The sequence below is a fragment of the Eupeodes corollae genome, chromosome 3 (genome assembly GCF_945859685.1).
Source record: "Eupeodes corollae chromosome 3, idEupCoro1.1, whole genome shotgun sequence".
Lineage (NCBI taxonomy): Eukaryota > Metazoa > Arthropoda > Insecta > Diptera > Syrphidae > Eupeodes > Eupeodes corollae.
Window position 1 is genome coordinate 58,506,667 of NC_079149.1, and position 24,849 is coordinate 58,531,515.

At 32.5% G+C, this 24,849-nt stretch overlaps 1 protein-coding gene across 1 annotated transcript; it reads left to right on the top strand.

The window, feature by feature from the left end:
- Positions 1 to 1,606: 1,606 nt before the first annotated feature.
- LOC129950263 (D-glucuronyl C5-epimerase B) lies at positions 1,607 to 13,175 on the top strand. The gene is made up of 6 exons (XM_056062140.1): positions 1,607 to 2,163; positions 10,951 to 11,388; positions 11,451 to 11,603; positions 11,670 to 12,451; positions 12,508 to 12,722; positions 12,791 to 13,175. Exons 1-6 carry the CDS (start codon positions 2,050 to 2,052, stop codon positions 12,940 to 12,942), a joined length of 1,854 nt encoding a protein of 617 aa, XP_055918115.1. The 5' UTR covers positions 1,607 to 2,049; the 3' UTR covers positions 12,943 to 13,175.
- Positions 13,176 to 24,849: the final 11,674 nt, after the last annotated feature.

The window sequence follows — 24,849 nt, forward strand, 5'->3', positions numbered from 1 at the left end:
AGAAATTGTTGTTTTTGGTAAACAATATTATAATTGCTTTATTATAATAAAAAATTTAAAAGAAAGGTGTAGATAGCGAAAACGAAGAGTACCTGATGAAACTGTGGTGCGAAAAGGAACAAGAACTTTAAGACAATACAAAAAGCCATATTTATAAGGAATTATTGGCCTAATTTTGGAGGCAGCTGGTCTAGTACACTTCGGGAGAAATTACTATTAAAATACACAATCTAAGAACAAAATTAAAACTACGCTATTTTCAAATGATTACTACAAATTCAAAATAATCTTTGTGTTTTGTTATAAAAATCAATTGTTATTAACATCAATTTGTATTGCATTTTATTTTCACAAATAATAATAAAAAATTTGACAGTAGATGTTGTTGAAATGTCAAACGAAAACTTATAAATGTTCAATGTGGGATTGGTGTTAAAAGAGTATAAGGTTAATAAGAGACATAAAAAATACCTGGCATCACTGAAACTAAAAACAGATTTTATACCAAATTTCAAAACAGACGAATACAAAAATTAAAAAAAGATTTTCAACAAATTTACGTCATTAAATGTTCTTTTCTTTTTATCATAGGGCGTTTTTCTTTTTTAGTTCAGAGCAGAGCTCGAACTGTCAAAAAAATAATTGTGTTTCTTTTTGAGCTCTGAGCGTTCAGAGCTTCAAATTCGTGTTTCTTTTTTAGTTCTGAACATGTTCAGAGCGCGCTCTGTGAGCTCAGAATAAAATAACAGAGTAAACGGAGTAAAATGCTGAGCACAAACAATTTGATATCTGAAAGCCGGGAAATAAAAAAAAAATCGTCATCAAAACAATAAAAATGGCGGAAGAGGCTGGTTGCTCTTGTGTAGAATGTAAGATAATTTTGGAAAAACTAATTGCATATAGCATTTTTATGAATCAAATTTATTTCAGGCGTCAAATGGACCAACGCTATGATTGTTTTATTAATTAATTTGATTAAGGAGAATTTTGAATGCCTTCAAACAGACGACATTTAAAATCATGACAGTTTAGTGCTCAAGTTGTTTCATAATTAAATCAGAGAGCTCTGAACATACTCTGCTCAGAACTCTACTCTACTCTACTCTGTTCGCTCAGAGTATGCTCAGAGCTCAGCTCTGAACTAAAAAAGAAAAACGCCCATAACATCGAGCTCAGCGCTTCAGACAATTTTGTTTACTTTTGCTTTCATCAGTAAAATTCAACAGTGAAACAAAATAATTTTATTTTGGCTTTTGATAGTCAGCTGTTCAGTAAAATGAAATGTCATCATCAAAAAAATTAAAATAGATTTATAAATGAAATAAAACTTTAAATGTATTGTTTCTTTTCGAAAAAGATACTTGAATATAGGATTCATCTTATTGTATCAATCTTTTGCTATAAATAAGTCTGTAAAATGCTCAAAAACTAAAAACAAAAATTTTACCGATGGATTTTACTGATAGCTATAACTAGCCCTTTAAATGAAAAAAATAAATTTACTTGAATAATAAAAATAGCACATCTCTATCGAAAATATCGATATAGACCCGCCCCGCAATGACAGTTCATTATCATCTCCTGCACATCTCTATTCTTTCATTGTCAAAATCACCTGGCACTGGACTAGATCTAGATGTAGATGATGGAGATGGATAGAAAAAAGTCACCCACGTAAAATCCGTGTATTTTCTTTAATATTTTACAAAAAAAAATATTACTTTGCAATAGAATCAAACATATTCTTTATTTCGACCGATATAATTAGTAAAGTGCAATAAAATTAAACCAATCATGGTTAAATAACACAAAAAAACATAAACATTCTTCCGATTAAGTGCAACACAAAAAAGAAATAAAAATGGAAAAACAAATAATACACCTTTTCTTCTTATTTCAATTTCAATGTACTACATCATACAGTTAATATGCAAGCAAGCAAACAACTAATAATAAACAAAAACAAATAAGAAAAAGATAAGAAGAATAAATTAAAATATTAAACAAAATAGAATAACAACTAATTAAAAAGAGAAAAACTGGCATCAAATGTCTGCTGCCAGTATAAAAACTAAAAATAAACCGAAATATTCGGTATTGGCAAAACTACGGCCAATAACCAATAAATATAAATTTTCATCAACAACTGCAATAAACAATAAGGTAAGTTAAATTATTCAATTTTATTTTAAATTAGTCTTTCTATCCAATATCTCGTTTTAAAGGGAGTTATTCCTCGCATATGGTTGGTAAAAAAGTTTGATAGGACAAATTAATGAACCTATTCATGGATAGCACTTTATCTTATTTCCCTAGCTCTTCAGATTTGTATTTACGGTTATATACGTAGTTATGTATCCAAACAAACTTGTCCAATACGAGTGTATGATTTCTCGGCTTCTGTTGAATTAAAACCGAATGAAGAAAATGCAAATTCTTTGCAAATTAATATCGGAACTTGTTTCTAAATTATTGATATTCTATCATCAAGAGGATGCTTTTGGACAGACTTATGTGCCCCAAGGAAGATAAAGGCATTTGTTTAATTAACTTCAGATACCTAAATCAAGCCTGATCAACTTGTTTTCCGAATAAATGTCCACTTTAAATTGATGTTAAAAGAAAATAGTGCCGCAAAACCTTATCTAAATAAATTTCGCGATATTTATGTTTTGTACCAAAATCTCCGAACCCATAGAAAATAGTAATTCGTAAACTGTACGTCGTTCTGTTATTTTGATTGTTTGTTTTAGAAATTATGATTAAATAACTCGCCATACAGCTTATTTTAATTCTGATCTAAATTTGAGTATAACATAATTTAGTGTCCGCTTTTAAACATGAAATCATACCTAAAAGTAAACATGAACTTCCAAATATTAGGTGCTATGTTAACTTTTTCTAGATCAAGTATTGGTTCCGTACAAAAAAAAACTTATCGGTTCAAATATTTCTTTTTGAATATCAAAACATATAGTTTTCGAACAAGACAAATCGGTGCAAGCAGTCGAACTTTCAATGCAGATTTGAAAATACGTACATATGAGATTCAAATGCTTATTTTTGGTCCATCTTGTTATTGGTCTTGTATTTTTGTGTTGTACAGAAATTTACTATATTCGTAAATAAATCGTTTTATCTTATTCGTAAATATCAAATAGTTCAACGCGATGAATGATGAATCAAGAAACTTCCTCCTGAGCAAATATGTGCGACCCTGTTAAGAATTTTCTTTCTTTTAAATATATAAAGTTCGCTACTTTTTTATCATCGTCATTATTTATATCAGCGGAACAAATTGAAACAAAATAATGAGAAATAATCTCTTATACATAGGTAAGAAATTTAAAATATTAGTAATTCGTATGTAGCTTGTTAAATAATGGTCCTCATGCCAATGGTGTTACGCTGATACAATTTTAATTGATTTGAATGACTGATCTTGATTGACGGACAGTACAAGAGGAAGTTTTTTTTTATTAAATTGTTGTCTAAACAACGATAAGAGGAAAGATCATACAAATGTTTATGTTGCTCTCGCTACAGAGTCAATGTCGTAAATGAAAATGTTGAACTATATTACATGCTGGATGATTTGTTGATAAGCTTAAGATTTAATCTTCTGTCAGTAGAAAAAAATGTACTCGTAAATACACAAATACATACATATTCAATGTTTGTTATATCTGGATACAGGTTACATTCTTCTTTTATAATCCTTTTTTAGTAGCATTCCGCATACCTGTTGTAATTTTTCGTCTTGGGAAAACCACCGGAACAAATATTGTATACCTACCTGAGATTAAAAATAACTTGTTTTCTAATCTGTGTGACTTCAGTTCAGAAACGTTGAAAATACTCAAATAGGACAATCATCATTATTTTGATCAGTAAACAAAGAAGCTGAGAGAAGTAGTGGAATGTCGAATAAAATTGACAGGCAATAAGAGAACCAACAAAAATATACTTTGCTTGTTGTTTTTCAAGTCAAATAGCTAGAATTGGATATCTTAGGAAATAAATAATGGTCTTATATTTTCAGAATGGAATTTCTCTAAGATCATTAAAACTCGGCAACATTTCAAGGCTCAATTTTATTTCAGGTGGCATAGAATAGGGTCTTTTATTTTTTGATTTCGAAAGTGAATCTAAACAAAACTCACAAAGATAAATTTTTGATGAAAATCATTACCCATTAGATATTTTATTATAAAATTTGAAATTTTCTATTTATTGTGAAAAAAAAACATTATAATTGAAATGGGCGCTTGAAAAGCTGTTGACCTAATTTTCAATCACATTGTTTCATTCAATGAATTTTTTTTATGAATCAAATTAAATTGCATGACCTTTATTAGTTTATTACCAATCAACTCCTGCAAACAGTGAATTTACCTCGTGTTGTGTGGCTTTTTACCCCATTTAGTTGGAACCATTTTACATCATTCGACTTTTTCGGTTACAAAATGACTGAAATGAAGAATTCGGATCATCACCCAGCATTTGGTCTTGCAGCAATCATCTTGAATGAAATCAAAACCAGAAAAGAGGTGCGAAACTCCTGGTTGTTTAATGCGTCTGTTTTAAAATTTAACTCTCATTAGTTAAATATTTCAGATCCCTGCTGGTTCAATTTCTACTGATGAAGTGGCCCCGTAGATAGGGTAACCGGATATCTTTTTTTAGTGTTTTTCGTGTAATAGAACAACTGATCCAAAACAGCTGCGTTATCAAGAAAGAAATTCAAAGGTATCCAAGAGCTTCTGGGGTACGTAGCTACCTGACAGAACGGCTGATCCAACGAATAGTTCAATTTAAACGAACTTTTTTTTTTTTTTTTTTCTTTTTATCCGATGGAAATCTTCAAAAGACACTCGGTAAGAATCGGTACCGAGTAGTGTGGGACTATTACCGCACTAAAACCACCGGTGAATCAGGACCAATCTATGAAAGATCGACAAACGATTTTTATTTCTTATTTTTTAAATCGCATTGGGGGAAGTTTAAGGTTATAACACTTTCCCGTAGCTTTTAGCCCATCAGCTCATGAGGCTTGGTTCTTCTTAATCTCCGAACATTGTCTCGTACATTTAATACGGTCTCCATTTCAGAGTTAGTATGACTTTGCAGTCGCTGATTGTGTGATACAGCGTGTTTCTTAACCACTTCTGTAACCATTTCAATTTGAAAGTCACGATGTAGATCGCTATTTCTTATATACCAAGGGGCATTTATTATTCCACGAAGGACCTTGCTTTGGAATTTTTGGATGGGTTCAGCATTTGTTTTCTTTGTACAGCCCCATAGTTGGATGCCATATGTCCAAACGGGTTTCAATACTTGCTTATATAACATTAGTTTGTTCTGGATAGATAGGTCAGAGTTCTTTCCTATTAACCAGTACATTTTTCTGTACTTCAAGTTTAGTTCTTCTCTTTTCTTTTTGATGTGTTCTTTCCATTTAAGCTTTGCATCCAAATTCATTCCAAGGTATTTGGCGGTATTGGAGTAAGGTACTTCTGTACTGTTTATAAAAATTGGAACATTGTTTATGTTTTTGTTTGTAAAGTTTATATGCGTCGATTTTGTTTCGTTTAATTTGATACGCCATTTGTGCGTCCAATCACTAACTTTATCGACTGCATTTTGCAATTTTTGTGTAGCCTTCGGAACGGATTTATCTGGCACCAATATTGCAGTATCATCAGCAAAGGTGGCCATGATAGCGTTGATGTCCACTGGAATATCCCTTGTATATAACAGATACAGGGTTGGTCCTAGGACACTTCCTTGTGGTACACCGGCTTCAATTTTCTTAAGTTCCGAGTAATTTTGGTCGTACCGTACTCTAAAGAGTCGGTTCGTAACGTAGGATTTCAGTATTTCGTAATACTGCCTGGGGAAGTCCCTATGCAGTTTGTACTCAAGTCCCAAGTGCCAAACCTTGTCAAAAGCTTGAGCAACATCTAAGAATACAGACGAGCATACTTGTTTTTCTTCAAGTGCCTTTTCCACAACATCCGTAATTCGATGCACTTGGTCTATCGTGGAATGTTTATTTCTAAATCCAAACTGATGGCTCGGAATTAGTCTTCTTTCTTCAATTATTTTGTTAAGCCTTTTAAGTAGCAGTTTTTCAAAAACTTTTGCCATGATTGGTATAAGCGATATTGGTCTGTAAGATGTAACTTCTGTTGGTGGCTTACCTTGTTTAGGTATAACAATGACTTCCGCAATTTTCCAATGATGTGGCACATATCTTAGTTTAAGGCATGCGTTTATTATAAATTGGAGTTTCTTGAAGGCTATAAGAGGCATTTCTTTCAGAACCTGAGCAGTTATAAGATCGTACCCTGGTGATTTTTTGTTTGACAACTTATGTTGACACATGCTTCTTACTTCTTTGAGCGTGACAAAAGGTATTTCACATTCGTCGTTTCTGTCAACAAACTGTAAGGGATCTGTAGCTGTGCTTGCTGGGAATGGCTTGAAAACATTCGCGAGATGTTCAGCAAAGAGATCAGCCTTTTGTTTCGGGTTTCCGATCCATTTACCATCTTGAGATTTTATCGGCGGGTTTTGTGTCTGAGGTCTTTTTAGGCGCTTAGTTGCTTTCCATAAGGAGTATTCTGTAGAAGCATCCGTCGTCAGACTTTTCAGGAATCTACTTAGTGAATCATTTTTAAACTCACAGATTCTTTTTTTTAATTCGTTGTTAAGACGGTTAAAAACTACCTTATCATCTGGGAATCTCGTGGATTGCCATTTTCTTCTAGCTCTTCTTTTTTCCAATATCAACTCCTTTATTTCGATAGGATATTTTATTTCTTTTTCTATCGCATTCGAAATAGTTTGAGTACTTTCTTCTGCAGCCTGCTGCACATCAGCAATAAATTGTTCTACTTCATGATCAACTTGTTCAATTGTTTGCATAGGGGATCTTAGGTTTATAAAATTTTCAAGTTTGTCTCTGAATGCGTTCCAGTTTGTTCTGTTATTCACGAGCTTGGGATTACTTTTTTCTATTATTTCTGTTTCGCTCAGTGATAAAATTACTGGAGTATGATCTGATGATAAATCGTAATTACCTTCGACACTTATATGACTTCGTTTAATACCTTTAACTACGAAAAAGTCAATAAGGTCTGGTATTTTGTTAGTATCAGATGGCCAATATGTTGGCGAACCAGAAGAATAAAATTCGCAGTTGTATTTTCGGCCTGCTTGGTATAGCCGTTTACCTTTTGTTGTTATTAGCCTAGATCCCCATTGGGTGTGTTTAGCATTGAAGTCGCCACCAACAAGGAAGTTATGTCCTAACAAATGTAGGAGTTCTGCATAGTCTTCTTCAGTTGGAGAGCGCCTCGGAGGGCAGTATATAGCTGCTATTTTGAATTCTTTCTTTTTTATACCAATACTAATTGTTGTTACTTGCATGTTTTCTTTAGTAAACTTTGGTTCTTCAAAGTGTGTTAAGCACTTTTTTATAAGTATTGCTGATCCTCCCCTAGCTTTTTCAGCTGGGTGCGGAGCGTGATAACATGTATAGTTTGGTAATTTATTATCAAGATTTTGTTCAATAGCGAGGTGGGTTTCGGACACCAAACAAATGTCTATATGCTCTATGTCTAAAAAGATGTTTAGTTCTGATACATGCTGTAAGAGACCGTTTGCATTCCATGTTGCGATTTTGAGTGTTCTGTCCATCATTGTTTTTTAAGAGCGACTTCTTCGCTTAGCTGTTTTATGTTTAAATCTTGTTGGTCAATCCTTTTCAGGATGAGTTCCAGCATTTCTTTTATAGAAGTTTCCTCATTCTTCCGCACATTTTTTACAATCTGGGAATAGGATTTATTTTCATCAAGCTGAACTTCCTTTCACTGGTCAGGTACAGATAATATATGGGACTTCATTTGCAGTCAACTGTATTCATTGAACGTACATTTTGATGAAGGCAGTAAGTTAGTTTTCAATAATCTCTACCTAATTTTCTAAAAAAAACTCCTCAGGCAAACTACTAGTCCAGCTCGACTTGGATTTTTTTTTTTAAGAAATATTATTTATTCCTTTTCCATTTTGAAAAGAAACCCTTTTACATGCAACTTCAAGTGGAATTGAGCAGAAAAAAATAAATGACAAAGTAATAAAGTTCAGCTTTCAGTTGAATGAAAAATTGGGCGCATTCACAGAGCTATTGGCTATGTAGTCAAAATTGAACTAGCTTTGTGAATGCAAAATTGCACTACAAAGCTAGTCAATCCGGAATTGTCATATTAATGACAAATACAAGGAATTTTTTGGCAGCTGGCCGATCAGATACTAGAAAGTTACTGGGCAGATTCAGACAACATAAAGGACTTCATTTGCAGTCAACTACGTTCTTTGAATGTAAATTTTGACTAAGGCAGCAAGTTAATTTGTCAAGTGTCACAAATTGCAAACTTGGAACTTTACTTCACTAACCTCTACCATTACAAAAACTATTAAAAACATTACTTACTTACTTAAGGTGGCGCTACAGTGCTGTGTGAACTAGGGCCTCACCCAACAAACTTCTCCATCTCACTCGGTCTCTAGACCGTCTCCAGCTTCGCGCTCTAAGTGTGAGGTCACTTTCCACTTGTGTGCGCCACCTGATTAGCAGCCTTCCTCTACTGCTCAGCCCAATTCGGGAGTTTTGTTGTTGTTTGGAGTTGTCGAAATTTTTGAACGGTCGAGCAGAAAACACTCTTGACTTGTTTCTTACCTGTGACCCTGGTAAGTCTCCTATCTCCTTTTTCTTATAGGCGCATCGAACCATTGCGTTATATCAGCAAATTTCTCGTGTCAAAACTCTCCAGTTAAAGAAAGAGCTCCTAAGAGAACCGTTTGGCAATACGAGAAAGCCAACTGGGACGGTATGAATAACTATTTTTAACTAGTCACTATGCTTCCTCGATATTAACGTTTACGCCAGCCCTGATATGATCATAAGTTTGATTCTCCTGGGAATGAGAACTTTTATCCCGAATAGGGTTAAAAACATCAGAACTCGCATGTTTCGATGCGAGCTATAAAAAGTTTGTTAGGGTCAAGAAGGTAAGTTTCCATTGTTTTAAAGTCAATCCAACTGAGGAAAACCGGAATAAGTTCAAGTAAGCCAGGAAGGCCTGCAACGCCCATATCAACGGACCAAATTTGTACATGACCAAAAATTACTGCAATGTCCCAAAGGCAGTAAAAATTGTTGGTCATTTGTAAAAAATATGAGGAATTCTTCCTCTTCTTACCTATGCTTATTGTCAATGACACTCCATTTGTTAGCTCTTTAGAGAAAGCTAATCTCTTTGTTAGGCAGCTCGACGCCAATTCAATGCTGCCAGTGAGTGTTATGACACCGCCTGTCATCGAGCGCGTTAGTGATTCTATGGAGTCAATCTTTTTCCTCACTCGTACTGTGACGAAAGTCCTAAAAGATCGTAACATATATAAATCCGCTGGTCCTGATGGTATCCCTTCTATTGTTCTGAAGAGGTATTCTTCAACGCTGGCAAAACCACTGCGTAAGCGTTCCGATCGGATGGAAAACTGCATTTGTCCAACCTATTCCCAAAAGAGGCGAATCTTCCTCACCCTTTAATTATCGACCGATTGCACTTATGTACGTCCCTTCTTTCTAAGGAAATGGAAACGCTGATTAATTATCAGCTCAAGAAATAACTCGAAGATCGAAAGCTTCTTAATGACCGTCAGTATGGCTTTCGTAGCAATAGGTCCACTGTTGATCTCATGGTTCATCTCACTGAGCAGTGAAGCAAATCTTTGTAGAAAATTAAGATTATTGCACTTGATATTTCAAAAGCATTTGCTAGCGTTTCGCGTCAGGTTCTTCTATCAAAAATGCGTGCTTTCGGTTTTCATGAATTCCTTGTTCATTGGATTAGTAATTACCTTTCGAATCGTTTAATACAAGTTGTATTGGATGGATTCAACTCAGAAAACTACAAAATAAATGCTGGTGTGCCTCATGGCTCTGTTCTATATCCAACACTCTTTCTCATTTTTATTAATTACCTCCTGTCTGCAACTTCTAATCCAATACATTGTTTCACTGACGATAGTACTCTTATCTTTTCATATTCGTTTTCAGACTCACATCCTTCTTCTTCGTATGTGGAACTGCAACGACCGAAAACCCAATGCTGTCTTGTATATACCCCATTTGCCATTATTCATAGCTTCTCGGTATGTGTATCACCACCACCTTTTGTGGAACGATCATATACGCGATGTCGCCTTAAATGCCGCAAGATGTTTGGGTTTTCTAAGTTGATGCAAGAAGCCTTGCCACACTCTGTGTTTCCCAGCCATTGCAGTATTCAAAAATTCAAAACCAATGTGCACCGACACCTCCTTTCAACTCCTCTCTCCCTTTTCTAGTGCTCACACTGTGGCTACACAATAAAGGTAGTATTATCCCCTTGAGTGTGCGCTTATTATTAACAAAAAAAAGCTTTAAATTTCTTCTTAATTTTTTCGGAGGTAGGAGCTGTCTTTTACTAAAACACCGAGTAGAAAAGTAGGTTTATTGTAAATTCGATTCGATTTAAGTGTAACATCTATAAATTCTCAATTAGTTCTCATTGACCGACGTCATGACTTAAAAACTTGTGATTTTCCAATTATTTTTAACCTGAAGCTCATTTCTTTATATTAAAAAATTAGACAAGTTATTGCATTTGTTTGTCTCATTTTGTTCGAAGTGTCTCGTTGTAAAATATAAGGCACGCTTTCAGAAATGTTAGAACGGCAGACTTGAAATGCATTTACCTAAACCATTTCTACAAGAACCCTTAGACTGTGGTTTATATTAACTTATTAACAAAAAAAAAAATCATAAAGCTTTACAAAAACGAACATACAAACCTAAAACCTTAAAATAATATTTTTTTCTTTTTTTCTATTCAACAGCGAGAGCCACTTTTCTTTTTCATAATGCGTTTAAATCTAAAAGCGGCTCTTCTCTGTCTATGCATAGCAGTATTTGTAATAACACTCTCCTGGTATATGCGCTGTTCAGATTTTAGACTGCCACACGTTTTAGTTCGTCGTTGGGATCGTGGCATATACGATAGTAGTAGTTCATTGTCATTAGCAGTCAATGGACAAAGTCAAGATATAGACTGTCTTATCAACCAAGAGTACACAATTCATTGTAAACGAGAAAACGACGAAGTCTATGTTCCCTTTTCATTTCTTCGAAGTTATTTTGAAGTCTCTGGAGCATTAAGTACAGAGAATCAAATAACCAGATTTAATTGGACGCATAGTAGTGCGAAAATTAATTACCCTAAGGGTAAATATGATTCAAGGGGATTGTTTATGTATTTTGAGAATTACAATGTCGAGGTGAGTTTTTATCAATTCTTAAAATTAAATGAAAAAATTACTTATATGTATGGAAATTTTAGGTACGAGAAAGAGTTAAATGCATCAGTGCGATCGAAGGAGTTCCAATTAGCACACAATGGGAGAAACGTGGTTATTTCTATCCAACTCAGATAGCCCAGTTTGCTTTGTCGCATTATAGCAAAAACCTCACAGAACCAGAACCTCGAAGAAAGGTACAATATTCGGGAGTTTTTTTTACGTATTTCTTCTAAATTACAACCTTTTCTGTGTATTTATAGATTCTAGAAGACGCTGATGCCAATCAAATGGAATGGATAACTCCCAAGTCAAGCAATCTAACACGAATTTGGCACCCGAAATTCAATACTTCAGTTGTTCAATTTGAAACCACAATCGATTACGAAAGTGCAATCAGTATTAATGTTGACTACGCTCTGGATCTGGTATTGAGTCTGGATCTTTTGTTAGTTAGCAACAGCAGCAGTTTAATGGTCACTCTGCAGAATCGAGAAACTAAGCATACCTACAATTTGTATTATATCATAGCTGATCTGGTGGTGAGTGTTCAGGAGGAGAATATCTATTATGGGCTAGGTAGTTCGTCAGTGCATCGCTGGCGACATCTTACTCGTGATCTTCTCATCGATGTTCAAAAGGGTCTGCTTAATCCCGATAAAAAAGCCAAAATTCGCCGAAGTGAACTTAAAGTGGCTTCGATTTCATTTCTGGGCATTGGATTCTTTGATAATATTACTCTGTCCACATACGATCATTTGGCTCATTTCTACGATGCCGCTGAATGGTTTGTGAATAATCAGGATAGAAAAACAGGTGGCTGGCCAAATCCAGTTAAGAGAAGTCTACTCGGATTTCAGGAATTAAAATCCGGTTGGTTGTCTGCTATGGGACAGGGTCATGCGATATCCGTGCTGGCACGAGCTTATTGGCAGTCTGGAGGGGATAAGCGCTATTTGAAAGCTGCAACCAACGGACTCAAGCCATATAAGGTTCTATCGAAAGATGGAGGTGTTTTGGCACAATTTATGGAACAATATAATTGGTATAGTTTTTAAATTCCTTTTTTTTTGTGGAGATATTTATGGTTTTATTTTTCAGGTATGAAGAGTATCCAACGACTCCTGCGTCTTTTGTACTAAATGGATTTATTTACTCTTTGCTTGGGTTGTACGATTTAAATTGTACTGCTCCCGCGGGTATTGCAAGAGAAGCTGGAAAGCTCTTCAATCAGGGAATGCACTCCCTGAAAAAGATGCTTCTTCTCTACGACACTGGCTCCGGGACAATATATGATTTAAGGCATTTGAGTTTAGGTAAGATTGTTTTATTAACATGGTTTCAAATGAAAAAATGCATGTCTTTTATATTTATACTTCTGCAGGTGTAGCACCAAATTTAGCCCGATGGGACTATCACGCAACGCATGTAAATCAGCTTCTTCTCCTAGCTACCATCGATTCCGATCCAATTATTTCAACAACTGCCGATCGATGGAAAAGTTATATGTTTGGCAAAAGAGCAAAACACAACTAAAAAAGAAAAATTATTTGAGTGATTTATTATCGATTGATTGAAATAATTGGTATGGTAAGAAAAATAATATTTTCTTTAAAGGTAAATAATTTAATCAATTGCACGACTAGCAGTTTAGTGATATTTATTCGGTATTGTTCAATTGAGTGTTGTTGCTATGTTTGTAACGATTCGTTGTAGTTTAGTCTATGTTTATATTTATATATAATATATATAACAAAAAAAAAAACAAAGAAGAACAAAAATCTGATTCATAAAATACGCACCTAGTAGTGATCATATAAGTATCAATTTATTATTATAATAATGCGTATTACAGATTTAAGTCTAGTTTTTTTTCTTTATATTTAAGTTTAACTATAACTTACGAGCTTATATATTTTGACATGGACGAAATGTATTACCTCTTTTACTTAAAAACAAAAATAATAGTAATAATAATTTTAAAATAAAAACGAAATCGATTCTACTATTGGTGCTCGAGCTTCCTGTTAAGTAAAACATAAGCTGTACAACTATTTATTTATTTTTGTTTACATTGTTTTTTTTTTTTTTATTTGTGTTTAAATAATACTAAAACTTTTGTTGTATGTTTATTAAAATATATGTATACATGAGATAATTTTAATATCCTTAATTCCTATTTCTAGATTTTTAAGTCGTAATTACAGTATTGATTACGGTCAATGGTTGTTTTTTGTTTGTATTTTTGTAACAATAAGATTGTTTGAGTTTGTTTAAGTATATACATACATTTAAATTTTGTTTACAAAACAAATACATATGTAACATTTTATTGAATTTCCCAGTCTGAATTCTCGTGACATTTTTTCAAGACAACAAAATCTTATTTCATTTCATATAATAGATGCTTCCAAATTGCAATAAGTCATTCAATTCCAATTTTTGCTGGTAGTTGTGTTAATAAGTTAACTTCACTAAGTTCTTTAAAAGGATTGTACCTACATATGTAAGTCCTCAAAACTACTGATTCTGTGTGTTTACCTAGCACGACATAGGAACTCAACTACTCCAACACGCTATCGTCTACGGTCTACGGGGATGTACTGAAGCTCTCTCCAGCACTTTCCGAATTCCGCTATATGCTTCGCAGTCTAAATACTATTCTGCCTTCATGCTTTAACGGATTCCACCTGCTATGCGACCATTACATTTTCATTAACACTTGTGGGTTTATTTAAGCATTTTTCTTCCATTGAAAATACTTTAGATTTATCCCCAATACAAACCTCTAAGATATTTCATAGACTTCTATTAATGTAAGTTTTCAGTTCCATAGTGATTGTTGATGTTATTTTTCATATAGCAGTTATGATTCAACATTTAAGCAAAATATTCGCAGCTTTGTGTCTAAGTTGCATGAGATATTTATCAAAATATTGAGCAACATTCCTATTCAAATTTTGATGACTGGTTGAGATAATATTCCCAATATTCTGGAAGCTGTCTCTTTAGACTTCTCTAGTTGTTGATAGCAATTTTCAATTCAATTTCTACTCTACACTAGGAAGCATTAGGAACTCGGAAAAGTCTCTATATTTGTTATGAGTTTGGGAGAAATTGTGGCACTTCTACTTCTTCAAAGAGAGTTTATTTTATATTTTCAAACTTGACCACTGGAGCGGATAACTTAACGCCTTAGCTCATCGATTTTGCTGTAAAGGAAAATAACAAGTTATAACTAGAACTCGGTACCTATTGGACAGAGCTAAAGCTATATTTGACAGAACTATAGCTATAACTATAAGAACCGCTCGAGTACTAATAACCAGGTCATAACTTGTTGTCCAGAAACAAGTCCTAACAAAAAGTAGGTTCCAAATTGGAAGTACTAGGTCTTAATATTTGTGTGAAGAAATGAGTTGATACCAATTTCTAGAACTAGTACTGGTTCTGAATGACGTTAAGACTTCTTGGCTGTTTAACCACTGTAACTCCAAACTCAAATTAGTTACGTATTACAACTTAAAGCGTCTTCCATATATAATTTAACAAATGCAAAATAATATTACAGCTCATTCAACGAACTTAAAACAGAATGAAACAACAATCATTTAAAATTAAAATCTTGTGTTACAACTCTTGTAGTTTATCACTACTTTGAGCCTTTTCGGCATTCATTTCCCCAATTTATATGCGATTTCTGGACTTATCTCTTTCCACTCATCCATAAAAGTATATTTGGTTCTTCTTTTTTTCTGTAAAGCAGGGACCACAAACTCACAATAAACTTCATGTCCGTTTACTGTGCTAGCCATTTCATTTAATAAGGATAGTTCCATTTCGGCCAGGCTTTCACAGCATCTTCTTTTCGCTTCGGATCGTTGTCTTGAAGATATTAAAAGTTATTGCTCATGCTAAACTTCTCCAATTGTTGGATCAACTTTTTCTTCAAAATATTGAAATATCCGAGATCCCATTTATAAATTCTAGATGACAAAAACCTGTAGTGGCCGCCCTTGTGCTTCACCCGTAAGTTAGTTCATTTAAACACAAAAAGGGTATGATCTTTAACTGTGTTCCAGAAGTAAGAGTCGTATAAGTATATAGACGTCTTTTCTTACTCTTGAAAAATCTCGTATTTATCTGCTGCAGTAAATATTTTATCTTTCAGATGGGTTTTAATGCACAAATCAATTAAAGAGTCCTGCGACAGGGACTCTTATTGACTTTTTCAACAATTTTCCCCACGGTATTCCAGGAAGCACAATAATGAGCTGTTTTATTAAATTTGAATGTATTGGTGTTACATTAGTAGCATTTGTGTTAAAGATAAGATTCTCATTTGGGTTCAAAGATACTGAGCTTGAAATTGTCAAAATTGAATCGTTATAATAGAATTCTTCTAAATGGAGTCTACGTCTTTGTGATAAAGCATCGAAAAATACTAAAATGGAAAAAATCACAAATCTTAAAGAATCGTTTATAGGTACAGTCAATTGTGCGCTAACAAAATATCGTGATGGGTTTTTTATTCGAATGTGTTTCGAATATAAACAATTTTGTTAATCAGCTCATCTCAAATTAAATAATTTCCTTTCCTTTTATTTGATTTACCATCTTCGTATTGTACAACTATAAATAATGGTTCACTATGCCTACCATAGCGCTGCCAATCGTCTCGCACATTCATCTTCGTTCATGTGTGTTAGGTGAATAGCTTTCTCCATTGGTATCATAATCATGAAGATGTGTGAAATATAAGTCATGTATCAAATACACAGCTTCTTCATTTCAATTTCTAAGTTAACGTATATTTTATATCCCCTTAAACCACAATGTTATCTTCCTTTTTTGTGGGCCTGTCCGGTTTTTCTTCTTACTCTATAAAATGATTCACACGATTCCTGGGAAATAACTAATTTAAAATAGGAACTAACATATTTGAGGCAACATCTTTTTTTTCTTTTTCCATTTATTTGTGTATAGTATTAATGAATTAAAAAAAATAAAATATTTATTTTCTAATTTGTGTATTTTGTACATTTATACGGTGCAGTTACTTTTTAAATAATAACAAAGTTATTTTATATCGAATTAGTTGCGAAACTATCTCTATATAAGTTTATACTTCGCTTCGTCCTGATTAGCTTTAAAAAAGTTTTATTCGATTTTACGTTTAATCTAATTCTATTTAATGTATATAAAATAAAAAAATAACAAAACTTGTAAAAACAAAACCTATAAAAACAAATAACAACAACAACAGAAAAAGATGTAAAATATTAGTGAGCTTACTAAAATTAGTCCCTTGATTATATCGCTTTTCGATCCGGAGGAAAAATCTTCACAGTCGATTCAAGATTAAAAACAATACTAAATTAAAAAGATTGAATTCAATTAAATAAAACCTACACAAATGTAGGGTTTCTTAAACCATGAGAAGAGTTGTGTTTATTTCCTTCCGGAGCGAGCCACGATATGTGTAATACCGTGTAAAAATTAAAAAAAAAAAAAAAAAACTCCATCAATATTGTAAACTCCAAACTAACAAAGAAAAATTAAATCAATATAAAATGATATTATATTAAGTTACCAAATACAATAAGCATATAGATAATCCATTCATAAATTTAAGATTTAGAATTATAAAGTATAACAATTAATATTATATATTAAAAATAATAATAATAATAGAATTAAAGCATATCTATATCTATTTATAATGTTACTAATTTATTAAAACAAAACGAAAAGAAAATGAAAACTTATTTAAAAAAAAGTATAATAATGAAAACATTCCATTTTAAATATTTATACAATATAAATAAAAAAAAATAATTTAAGATAAAATTAATATTCGTACTTCTTGCCTACTATTCTGTCCACGAACAATTTACTTTTTTTTCCTAAACTATTTTTGTTACAAATCTTTTATTTTATTATTTAGTTTTCTTGTTTTTATATTTCCTGTTAGTGATTTTGTGTTGTTTTTGGTTTCGATGTCTATTGCTTTATTTTTTTTTTTCGTAATAAAAAGCTGAGAAGAAATGGCTCATTAAATATAAATTCGATTATTTAGCAAAAAAAATAATTGGTTACATTTTATCAATTATTTGAATCAGAACTCAGTGACGTACAACTATCAAACAATTTTGTTTGCGTGAAATGATAGCAACGGGGGAAACCTACAACTTTTAACGATAGTCCAAATTACGAAGCCCTTTTTCATGACAAAAATTACTTTTAAAAATTTGTCAATTTCCCCCAAGAAATAGTATCCGAGAACAAATGTATATGGGGCTCAGCCCATTGAAGATTTTAGTCCTGAATCAATGGTCAAACATTATTTAGGGCACAGGTTTTTTATTCTAATATCTAGAAAACATTTTCCTTGTGAAACGCAGAGCGCAAATTTCATGGCTCACATGTTTATAAAACGAATATCATCATAATTATCATCAGCACCAATCTGGCCTTATACCAGTGGCGAAGGCACCGTATAAGCCGATTCCTATCGACTTACCTTTTGTAAATCTCAATATCAACAAAAAAAACTTCATGCAACATGTATATAAACAAATCATGCAACAGCATCTACATTACTTTACAATAATTCAATCAACATGTATTTTTCTCTTTAAAGGTATGCCGGGTTATTATTTTATCGCTCAATAGAACAAAATTTGTTTTCTCTCCCGTTTTCTCTTCTACTTTTCGCTAGGCGCGTGCTTCTTTATTCAACCAACGCTTTCTTAAGCATAGAAATAACCCGATGTTCACCGGCTTTCATCCGATGAATTTGTATGTATCTGAAAATTCACTTGCTTGTGCAAAAAACAAACAAGTGTGTTGGAAATGGAGAAATACGCATTTCGCATGTCAGGTTGAGCCTAAGCAAAGCAGTACGTTGACGCACTACACTTGTTATTCATTTTCATAGAGTAAACAAATATTGAACTATTCTATATAGGAAAAAAGACAAACGTAACCCGTCTTTTATGGACTTATTCCATATTTTTCTTCATTTTCGGAGGATGAAGTTTAAGAAGTAGGGGTTGCCACTTAAAGAAAATTGCGTAGTGGATGATTTTTGGCAGAAAGTTACTGTAATTTTAGTTAATTGACAGAAATAGATAAAATTAGCTAGACAAATGAGATTTTGTTCTAAATTATTACAAGCCGATTCTAAGATGGTAGATTGCATTAATAAAAGTGTGAACAAAAAAAGTATTAATTAAAGATAAAAAGTTAATTAAAGTTTGAATTGGAAGTGATTTGAGAAAAGTGGTTGCATTTTGTTTAAATTTTAGTTACTCAAAAGTGACAATGGCTCTTATAGGAATAGATTGCTGTTTGACAGATTTTCTATTAGATGAAAATAATAACTTTGAAAAACGTAATTTATTAAAGAAAAATAGTGATAGGATTAAGGAACTCTACCCCTCCTTTGAGCTTATCTATTCAATTAGAAAGCAAAGATTTTTGTTTTTTTCTCAGAATTTTTGTGAAAACTAGTGTTCTTTTCAATTTTATTCAAAAATTTAAGCTTATAGTTCTGTGTTGGGTTGAATAAATTGTCAGTTGAATTAACAACAATATTTTTTCATATGAAGAAATAGTTTAGTTTTAATATCTAGTTTTGTTAAATAGATTTGTATTCAAAAACAAATTTTTACCAATTTTAATAGCATTTCTTAAATTTTTACAAATTGTATGAATGAAATTGTTATGAGAGATATCAAGAACCGAACATCATTTTTTACCCAATTTGCGTTTTATTTCTTGTAGATTTTATTTTTTTATGAAAAAAGGACTGTTGGATTTTTATAAACAAATTACTGAATATCGAAAACAATATTTTCTATGAAATAAAAAAAGGTTTGAAGACAATATTTTTAATTTTTGAAAAGCTATTTGAATCGAAAGTAAATTTTTACCAAGCTTCAGTACTGTTTTTTTTTTTAGGTTTTTATTTTTTGTAAAACACTGTCAATTCGATTGTTCTCAAAATTTTTTCGAAGGTTCAAAACAATATTTCTTATAACAAAAAATAAGTTAAAAGTCATAATTTAATTTTTAAATTTTTTTTTAACAAAAAATATACTGCCAATTTCATTTTTTCTCAAAATTTTACCACATGTTAAAAACGTTTATTTTTTCGTTCCAGAAAATTGTTTTGGAGATAAATTATTTTTTATTCGTAGAATTTTAGCGGTGTCAAATTTTTTTGATTTATAACAAAACCGTTGATTTAATTTTTTCAAAAATATATTTGTTTGGTATCATGTTACAATATATTATATAAAATATAATTCTGTAACGTCATTGGTTCGTGAGATATTTAAGGTTAACCAAAATGTTCACCTTTTTTTAAACTGCTAAGGTAAAAAAAAACGCCCTCGCAATTTTCTTGAGTGCCCTTTCTGCATCTTTCTGCATTATTATCTGCATAACAAAATTTATTTGAAGTCGATATCTCTACTTTTTCATGAGCTATTGACGACGAAAAAACGTCGCGGACGTACGAACGCACAGACATCTTTCTAAAAATCTTTTATTTCGACTTGAAACGTCGAAAAATTTCAGCATTTTCAATTTGACTAATCGGATCCATTACAAAAACATCTTTTTCAGCAGTACATTTCAGTAAGTACATTTCTGATATTTTTTTCTAGTCGCTCATTTTTCTCCGACTTACGTTTTGAAATAAGTCACGCCTCGCCACTGCCTTATACAACATGTCCAGCCCACCGGGGTCTACCGAGTTTGTCCATATCGTAAAGTCCTAGCGAATGCGCCAGCCCTACAAGTTTCTGCAGTCACTAGCTTTGGAATATTTTACAACAAATAGAGCTGAAAGATGTTATAGAGTGGTAGCTATTGCTTCGTTAGGCGTTTTTTTTCTATTAACTCCTAAATTCAATTTCAATTTAGAAATTAATCTGCCAAGCAGGAATATTCAAAGTATTTGTATTTCTGATGGCACTGCACGCAAAATTGCTTTTCATAATAAGTAGCGGGTACAGTGAACAAAATGCGGGTTTGAGCTATGTTACTTGTCTACTGAGCTTGATTTTAGTTTTAAAAATGTCTACTTCGAGTTAGATTGCGTACAGCTCATAATTGTAACCTCTCTTGAATCGTCTTGAATCACATAAGGAGTTAAATTCTCATTGTAAGACGTGATTCTCGGGGTGGGACTACCTTTTAACAACGCCCAGGTTTCGAATCTATATGTAAGTACTGTCAAGTCCAGTACAGTAGTTTAAAAATTGATTAGATGATTATATTTTTAGATTTGAAGAGCTTCGGAAGATTATTGTATAATTATGTTCTTTATGTTGCTTCTCTTGACTCACGGTATTTTCAAATCAAGATCTGTTTCCCTTATTGTTTGATCAACTGTTCCTTTCGCAGTCGAAGCCATGATTTACTTTTTTTCTTTTACTAGAGGTTAGTATTTTTCAAGCTATAGGTGACACGAACTTTAATAGTTTTGGAATTGTTAAAATGTAACTAAAAAAAAAACATAAATTTTTGATACGGTTTAGATTGGTCGGCATAATCGCTCCCAAATTCTATTTTGGAGTCCAATTTTTAGCAGTAAATAGAACAGACACGCAGAACCGTAGAGCGTTAATCGTTAATTTTTATTTAAAATTAATTTTTTTTTTTATTTCTTTTATTTTTCTATTCCTGTTGATGTTAAACTTTGCACTCTCTATTTTCAACATCTTCTATTTTCCTGACACTTTCAAACTCTTTTAGTAAGGTAATTAAATACAAAAAAGAGATATACAAATTTTTGTATAAATTGTTGGACCAACACAGAAGGAGGATGAATATTTAATGTAAAAAATGCACATTTCTTAATACAATTTAACAAAAAAAACTAATACTTGATTTATATAAATACGTAAACAAAAATCAATCTATAAGAAATTAAAAATAAACAAGAAAACAATATCAGTCAATTAAACTGTGTACTTTTACGAAGATAATAATAAAATTTTAATATTACAAAATTTATTTAAACAAATAAAAAAAAACTAAAGAAAACAAAACAAAAATTGCAAAGAAGAAACAAGTAATAATAATTAATTCGTAATCTCCAAGACTGTCCGAAAAAATAAAATAAAATTATAATTAAAGAAAACAAAAAAATACTACTCTTGTACTTAATAAAATATGAACAACAACTGCAAAAACAAACAAAAACAAAAAGAAATAAACTTTAAAAATTAATAACTTTTTTTTTGTTTGACAATGTTGAACATTTTTTTTTTTTTCAAAATAACCTGAGGAACTCAAAACGAAAAGAAAATAATTAAGTTATAACAAAAAAAATATAAACTTGTGTATCTGCTTGATATAAATAAAATTAAATCTAACGAAATACAAAACTGTTATAATATAACAAAATAATAAAATAATACATTTACAAAATTTATTATTTACGTATTGTAAATTTGTTTAATTTTTGATCTGGATATTTCAGATTGGATTGATGCTTAGAAATAGAGACGGAGCATTTTTCCCAGAAGTAAGTGGGCAGTATTTTCTCCTTCTGATGGGTTGCACATATGACACTCTAAGGGTAAATCTGGGCTGTGGGGAATGTAATTTAAATCTATTAGTTGATCCATATAAAAGTATGCTCTTAGCTACTGACTGCTTCAAAGACTTTAAACTTGCTACTGTGCGCTATACTTTTTTCATGAAGGATTGTTTCCACGTCATTTTAATAACAGTTTTCGCTTTAACCAATTTCTCCTTCAAGTGTTTTTCCATATTTAAATTATAAGTAACAGTAATGCCAAGGTGTTTGTAGTCTCACATTCAATATTTTAGCGCATAAAGCTCCATTTTCATTTGATGCATTACCTTCACCACCACTTTTAGATTTATCGATATTTACGAATAAATTCCATAGCTGACAATATTGTAAGACCCTATTAATCATGATCTGCAGAGTTTCCGGAGAATGTGCGAACAGAAGTGCATTAATCCCCATCCTAGCAAAATCCACTCCACCCGGCAGGTAGTTTAGACTACCTTTACATAGGTCATCTATGAAAAATGGAAACAAAGTAGAGCTTAATGTACAACCTTGTCGCACACGCGATGAGGATTCAAACCAGTCAATAAGTTCTTTACCTGTCCATACTGCCGCCCTCGTTCCTCTTTATAGGTGCTTAAAAACTAGACCAAACTTCAATGATAACCCAAGGCTATACAGCTTATAGAAAAGTGCACGTCGATCGATTGTATCGAAAGTTACTTTAAAATCGATAAAAATACATACAGCTTTTTCCTTTGTTTGAAGGAATCCTCTGCCAAGCTCCTGAATATAAAAATGTTATCTATTGCTGAATATCCTGGTCTAATTCTAGTCTGGAACTCCCTCAGCAAGTTTTTTTGTAGGTGCTCTTTGAGCATGACAGTCCCATGCATACAAAATTCTACTGGAATACCATTTGAACCGGCTGCTCTTAAATCTTTAAGCGTCTTCAGCGTTTCTTCCAACTCGCTAAATGTAAATGCATAGTCCACTTTGTCGTCGTAGTTTCAGGATTTAAAAGATCCTTGAAATGCGAATGCATTACATTTAAAGACAAATTTGTGTGGATTCAGGATTCGGTTCCCTAATAGCTCAAATTGTTTCTATTTTTTGACTTTAGGTTATAAACTCACGTTTTTCTTAAAGTAGAACCTGATTAAATTCTATATTGTTAGGGTCAAAAAGTAGAATTTTTACATACGACTATTTTCTGGACATTAGGCATAAGTTATCCTTCTTTAGCTAATCCCGATACAAGTTTGGAGCTTAAACCTTAACATAGTAGAACTCTCCAGTTACATAAAAACCTGCTAAAAGACTGTTAGGGAATACGAAAAATCCGACTAGCACGTCCTCAATAATTATTTTAAGGTCTTTAATTAGTCCACAATGGGGCGAAATGTCTATATTTGACGGACCAAATTTTCCTGAAGACAGTGCAAATTTTTTTTATATTTGGTTGGTTCAAGCCAAAATAAAACACAAAATAACGATAAGCTCCCTAGGATCAGTCCTAGATCTGACCGTCATTTTTATTAATGATGAAATTGTTTGACAAAATTGTGTGCAGAGCAACCAAAACAGTACTTTTTCAAAATATAAAGATAACCTGAATGAATTTAAATCTCGTATTTAAATTTCTCTACCACATCAAGCATTTTAAAACACAACATATCCCCTAAATATACATTATATGATGATTTTGCAAAGTAAAAATCTTAACCTTATAAATACAGTTCAAATCATTAAAATATCCCACTTATGTACATTGTTTTCGTAATTTGTCATTACTTACTTACTTAAGGTGGCGCTACAGTCCTGTGTGAACTAGAGCCTCACACAACAAACTTCTCCATCTAGCTCGGTCCCTAGCTAGATGTCTCCAGTTTCACGCTCCAAGTTGGGCGAAGTCACCTTCCACTTGTGCGAGCAACCTGATCCGCGGTCTTCCTCTACTGCGCTGTCCTGTGGGTGTCGATTCGAAGACTTTGTCATTAGTTATGACTTATTTGGAAAACATTGAATGTAATTCCCTTATGTACATTTTTAGTGTTGATTCCGAATCCAAATTCCGATTTTAGCATTTGTGCTCAAATTCAGAAATACCTGTTTTCAACATTATTTTTTTTCAATATATTCCAATAACTGGATGTAAAACTACGAATTCGTAATAAGATTGCTTAAAAAAAATGTTGTATCTAAAAAACAATAGATTGATTTTGAAGTTAGATTTGAAATAAAGCAATCAAAAACACATTTAATCTACTTACCTGTTTCGCTGACGACAGTACCCTCAGCTCTTCATATAAGTTTTTAGAAACACAACCCTGATCTAAGTAAATGAGTCTGCTACGGCAATGAGCTTGCTGAGTGGCACTTCCATCAATGAAGCTAAAGATCTCGAAATTCTCGGTATGTGTATCATCAACCACCTTTTGAAAAACGATTACATACCGCGTGTGGCCAAACGCCAGACCAATATGCCCCAAAATATTTTTAAAACCATTTCTTTCTTTCTTAATGCTCACACTCTATCTTTGACACAAAAAGTAACCAAAAACCGTTCGCGCTTATTGTTAAAATACAAAACTGAAAAATATATGTTCATAATTTTGTTCTAAGTTTTAAGATTTTCCATAGGCCAACTTTCCTTTGTTCAAAAAGTAATTTTCAAACTCCTCCCAAAAACTATTTTATGGCGAAAACCCTTAACGTATTTTTCAAATGAAGACATTGTGTATTCCTCGCAAAAAAAAAGCTTTATGTGGCAAAGGCAGGAATTGAACCCAAGACCTCTAGCATGACAGTCCTACAACCAACAAGCAGTACTACGTTTAAGTGGTGTTAAAGCCAATTTTTCAAAGTAACCTATTAAAAGCCTC

Coding starts and splice junctions, on each gene's coding strand:
- LOC129950263 (XM_056062140.1), top strand. CDS start 2,050: ATGTCTGCTGCCAGTATAAAAACTAAAAATAAACCGAAATATTCGGTA. Junction 11,389..11,450: donor TTGAGAATTACAATGTCGAG/GTGAGTTTTTAT, acceptor TGGAAATTTTAG/GTACGAGAAAGAGTTAAATG. Junction 12,452..12,507: donor TTTATGGAACAATATAATTG/GTATAGTTTTTA, acceptor TTTATTTTTCAG/GTATGAAGAGTATCCAACGA.